Source organism: Stegastes partitus, unplaced genomic scaffold (assembly GCF_000690725.1).
Source record: "Stegastes partitus isolate 25-593 unplaced genomic scaffold, Stegastes_partitus-1.0.2 Scaffold2233, whole genome shotgun sequence".
Taxonomy (NCBI): Eukaryota; Metazoa; Chordata; class Actinopteri; family Pomacentridae; genus Stegastes; species Stegastes partitus.
The window spans coordinates 18,448-24,189 of NW_007579964.1; the positions used below are offsets into that span (position 1 = coordinate 18,448).

General features: G+C 38.7%; 1 protein-coding gene across 1 annotated transcript in view; it reads right to left on the bottom strand.

The window, feature by feature from the left end:
- Nucleotides 1-1,330: 1,330 nt before the first annotated feature.
- The window catches only part of ltbp4 (latent transforming growth factor beta binding protein 4), a 36,602-nt gene continuing 32,190 nt past the window's right edge, over nucleotides 1,331-5,742 (bottom strand). The window contains exons 28-29 of the mRNA XM_008304468.1: nucleotides 5,604-5,742; nucleotides 1,331-4,789 (exon numbers count right to left, since the gene is read on the bottom strand). The exon at nucleotides 5,604-5,742 is cut by the window's right edge and continues 1 nt beyond it. Of these exons, the coding sequence (XP_008302690.1) occupies nucleotides 4,647-4,789; nucleotides 5,604-5,742 (282 nt within the window). The 3' untranslated portion in view covers nucleotides 1,331-4,646. The remainder of the gene's footprint in view (nucleotides 4,790-5,603) is intronic.

Here is a 5,742-nt window from a genome sequence, read left to right on the forward strand (position 1 = left end):
GGTTAGTTTTTCTCTCTCGTCATGTTTTTGTCTATTTGTTGTTGTTGCATTTCATGTTTTACATCCGTTTGCCTTTATTTGTGAAAGTTTTTCCTCCTGACAGCTGTTTAGTGGCCGTTTGAGCTCATTCAGCATCGATTTGTGGTCATTTTTGTGTGAATTTGTTCGTGTTTCTCGTCTCTTTGTGGTCGTTTTGCCTCCATTAGCGGTAGTTTTGTGTCTGTTATTGCTTCTATTTGTGGTCATTTTGTGAATCTGTTTGTGTTTCTTGTCTGTTTGTCATCATTTTGTCACTATTTATAGTTTTTTATGTCTGTTTGTAGGTTTTTGTGTCTATTTTGTGCCTGTTTCATGTCTTTTTTCAGTCATTTTGCATTGAATTGTGGTTATTTTCTTTCTCTCTGGTCGTATTTTCTCAGTTAGTTTTTCTCTCTCGTCATGTTTTCGTCTATTTGTTGTCGTTGCATTTCATGTTTCACATCCGTTTGCCTTTATTTGTGGTTAAACTGCGTCTCTTTGTATTTATTTGTGCCGTTTCGTTCCAGTTTGTGGCTGTTTTTTTTATGCCTTTGTGAAGATTTTGTTTGTACGAATTTGTGGTCACGTCTGTTTTTCTGTGTCTAAAGTTGTTTTCACGTCTATTTGTGGTTATTTTTTGTGTCTTTGTGGTCGTTTTGTGTCTTTCTAGCATTTCTTTTGCAGTCATTTTGCATCTCTTTGTGGTTATTTCTTATCTCTGAGTGCTAATTTCACACGTCGTCGTGGTCTTTTTACGACTCTGCGCTCACTTCAGATCTGTTTGTCGTATCCTGGGATCAATGAATGAGATTTAATTTGGTAATTATCAAAAAGACACCCACTGATATGATATTGATTGGAGGTAACCGAGGTAGTAAAAATAAAAATACCGTCTTTGTTCCACTGAGTTGACTCACATTCAACTAATCTTTAATATTTCTGTAGTTTTCTATGTTTGGCTTCTTTAATTAGTTTGATTTTAACGTATCGGGATGAAAACTGGATTTTTTTTTAAGGCAGAATGAATCAGAGTAAAGAAAAAGTACGAGAAAAACTTTAAAAACATCAGATGATTGATCTAAAGCATGAATCTCATTTAAACCGTGAGACAATCCGGCGACATAAACCTGCATTCCTACTTTGTTCTGTACCTTTAACGCCGTCGTACCGCTGAGCTCCTCCTGACGTTAACCAGCTGGGATTCAAACCGACGTCTCTGCTCCTAAACAGCCCACAATAAATAATAATAATAATAATAACAGATAAAATAAATAAAAGAGACGAACAGAAACCAGGGAGACAGACAGCAAGCGTCAGTAAAAGTGTGTGCAAATATATTTCCATTTCTTGTCATTACAAACAACAGTGATAAAAAGTGAATCATTAAAAACACGTTCAGAGTTCAGAGTGCCGCCTGGTCTCTGGGAGATTCAGTGCACGTTACACTTCAAACTGCAGGTGCCGAGGAGGAAGTTCGTCATCAGGAAGTTAATTCATTAAAAAAAAAAACACAATAAACACTCGATTATTCTGTGAGAATTATTATATACACGACAGCTTCCAGGACGTTCAGGAGCCGAAGCTGCACCAAAGTTTGAATTAATGTTCTGGAGAAAAAAACAACAACAAATATAAAGTACAGACATCAGCACGGTTCAGGAAAGTCAACAGAAGACACAAAATATGAACTAAAAAGTGACTCGTTCTGTATTTTTCTCATTTAAAATCCCAAATGCAGATAAAAGCTGATCAGAAAATTCACTGGAGGATTGTTTTCAGCGTTTATGTGAATCTGCACCTGAGATTTGACGACAAGAAGAAAAATAAAGAACATAATCGGTAGTGTTGCTGTGAACCACTCAGACAGTGTTGATGGTTTAAAAAGTTGTTCTGTACAAACTAAAGTATCTGTAAACCGTTACCAGTAAAAACGCCTCCCACTCAGCGGTTTCTACGTTAACGTCACATCAGGCACTTTAATATGCGCTATTTTATCTTTTCAGATTAAAGCTGAAGAACAAAACGCTCCAAATGTTGACACACATTTATAAATGTGGCCGTTTTAAACCAAACAAGTTCAGTCAGATTAAAATATAACGAAGTGAGTTCGCATTTATCAGCCAGAAACGGCTTTAAAACAGCATTTACACGACCATTATGGAGGAATTTAAGACATATAAAAGCTAAATGGGGACTCATAATTTAGCAAATATCCTTGCTGCTAACACTTCCCAGCTTGTTGATTAGCTCTCAAGCTAACAGCTAGCAGCTAAACGCAGTTCAGTGATTAAAATGAATTAGAACTTTGGGCTTCAGCAGCAAATCATCTTTCAATAGAGCAACGCTTACTGAAATGTCCTACTTTTCCCACTGAAGCTAACACCTCACAGTGTCTCTATAGCCTCTTAAGCTAACAGCTAGCAGCTCATTAGCTCATAGAAATTGCCAGAAAATATAATTCAGCCATTAAAATGAAATCACTGGGGGGTATTTGGCCTCATTGCTGCAGGTTTTTAGCAAACAAATTATTTTAAGTAGAAAAATATTCTGCAGTTTCCAGCTTATTTATTAGCTGCACAGCTAACAAATGACAGCTCGCTAGCTAACCAGTGTTTCCAGAAAACACGTTGTTAAAATGAATTTAGAGAAATTTGGAGCTGTTGCCATATTTCAGTGATGAAATTCTGTTCAGTACAAAAATATTTCTCAGACTATAAACCAACACTTCCTAGCTTGTTTATTAGCTCTCAAGCTAACAGCTCATAAGCTAATAAATATTGCCAGTAAATGCGTTTTAGTGCTCAAAATTAATTAAATGGCAGACTTTAGGTTTGTCACTTCAGTATTTCAGCAGCAAATTATTTTTCAATAGAGTAACACTTCAATTTCCTACATTTCCTCACTGAAGCTAACGCCTCCAAGCTCCTCTCTTAGCTCTTGCGCTAACAGCTAGCAGCTCACTAGCTAGTAAGCTACAAGCATTGCTGCAGAATCTAATTTAACACTTAAAATTAACTAGCGGGGGGCAATATGAACTTGTTGCAGTTTTTAGCGAACAAATTATTTTCAGTAGAACGTTTTTCATTTTCCACACCAAAGCTAACATTTCTCAGCTTTTATATTGTCTCTTGAGCTAACAGCTAGCAGCTTGCTACATAATAAAAAATGTCAAAATATACAGTTTAGCGGTTGCGATGAATTAAACTGGGAAATTCGGATCTGTAGACTCAGTATATTTTTTTAGTAGAACAATGCTCCAAGCTAACTAACTTTATTCTTGTTCTTTAGCTAGTGTGCTAAGAGCTAACGTTGCATATTAGTGTTTAGCTAGTGAATGACTCATTAGTGATTCACATAGGATGTGTTGTAAATTAACTTCAACAACGTAAATACATGTTAAACAAAACTTTAGCTACTGCTCAATAGCTAAAATGTTCACGTTAGCTTAGCTTTTAGTTGTTTACGATGGGTAAGCTGTGATGCTAGTGCGGCTGAATGTGCTAGCTATGTTACTTCACTATTTTATTGCTCATAATTCGTTCATTAATAAAGTCAGACAATATTTTATACTTTTTTTTTCGTCAACAAATGGCACCTTTAAATCTTTATTTAACAGATTGATCTTTGAGATTTAAATATTCATTTATGCTGCAGTTTATTATTGAAATCAGTTTCAGCTCTTAGTGACATCTATGTATCCCTAAAACTAAAATAAACACACATAAAGCTGTTGCTTCTTTCACTGCACGACTTCAGTACTTGTTCTCGTTGAAAACAACCTTTAACGTGATAAACTTTTGAGGTTTTAGTGCAGATCGATTCCAGTGCAGCCGTATTTAAATAATGGAGCCAAACGGGGCTGGACTGGCTTTTGAGTTAACACTTGATATGCATCTTCATCGGTCTACTTGTGCAGTAAAACGTATAATTTCTACCTTTTCTTTTTTTCTTTCTTTGTTTTTGCTGTTGTGACCATTATGGATTGGGACCAGGATCGGGTTGGACCAGCTATTAAAAAATCCAGATTTGTCGTTTTTCCACAACCTAAGGATGGTTTACGTTTGTGTTATTGTTTAATTTAAGAAAATCAGGTTAGCAGAATTTGCTATTAGCACCTCCTGCTGGCTGCAGACCACTGGAAGTACTCGCGACTTTTACTGAATTAGTTTGACGCTGAAGAAAACCTAAAAACGTGTCGATTATCAGGCAACTTCTGAACTGGAAGGAGCATCAAAGTATGTGGATCATGTGTTCAGACGTGACTGGATTTGACACCTAATTGCAGCTTTTGGGCGCTAATGGTTTCACCGTAGCCCTGATCAGTTCTTACCTGCCCAGCTAAAGAAAAACAAGCCCAGCTGGGTGGAAAATCCAACTGGAAACACTGGCGAGGTAAATAAATGGGAACGGGGGGCAGGAAGTGTTGGTTTGGATTGTGAAGGTGGCGCTAAGTTGCTCTTAAATCCGGCTAGCGTTACCCAGTTTAGTGCAATCTAGAGTGTTTCAGTCCAGTATCTGTGGGCCTGGTCCAGTCTAGTTTGTCACATCTGGTCCAGTGATGAAGCCAGTCCAGTCCGCCACTGTGGAGTCCAGTCGGTCAGCCGGTTCTAACGGGTGCCGGTCCGGTCCTAAGCGGCCACACAGTGGTTGGGTCGGCGGGACATGACGTATCCTCTCCGGCAGACGCAGCGGAACGAACCGTCGGTGTTCACGCAGCGAGCGTTCACGCACGGGAACTCCACGCCGACGCCGTCCTCGCACTCGTTGATGTCTGCGAACGCACACACAGGCGATCAGTTACCAATCAGAACAATCAGTACCGGAACCAAGAGGAGAACCAGGTGTTCATGCTGTTGACAGGGTTTATGGTTTGAATCTACTTTTGATTTATTCCACCCAAAATATAACTTTATGTCCAAAGAGTTCTGATTTTCAAGGTTTAATCCACTCAGCATTACTACATTCTGTTTAAATCTTTGTTTTTAAGGTTTATTTTGCCCAAAACACCACCTTTTTCTCCAAATAATTCCATTTCTGATAGTGTATTCCACCCAAAATACTACTTTACGTCCAAATAGTTCTAATTTTCAAGGTTTAATTGAAGCAACGTCCCACTTTCTGCCAACATGGTTGTAGTTTTAGGGGTTTGCTTTGTTCAAAATCCTATTTCTGCCCAAATAATACTTTTTAAAGCTTATTCCAACCAAAAACTACGACTTTGTGTCCCTGTTTTACAAGTTCATTCCATCCAAAAACCTATTTTCTATTCAAATACTTGCAGTTTCAAAGGTTTCCTCCACCTAAAGTACGACTTTCTGTCCAAATATTTATAGTTTTTAAGGTTTGTTCCATGTTTGTTGTCCATCTTGTGCAGGACATTTTCTAAGTTATCCAGTTCTGTAGGTGGCGCTGTTGCAAGAAAACATGTTTCTGGAAGAACTGCAGCGACACGTGACTCCCTCCAGGATCTGATCCGTGAGACGATCTTCTTCATCGTTAGTTAAACTAAAACAGTGAACTTATCTTCAGAGTTATACTGCAGACTAAAACCTGCGCCGCCCTGCTGTACTGCTGCCTCTACGTACCGATGCAGGTCATGGAGGTCATGTCCAGCTCGTATCCTTGGTAACAGTCGCAGGTGTAACCCTCGGCAACGCGAATACACCTGCCGTTCTCACAGCCGTTAACTATCCCACAATCCTCTGCTGCGCTCAGGCCGGCGTA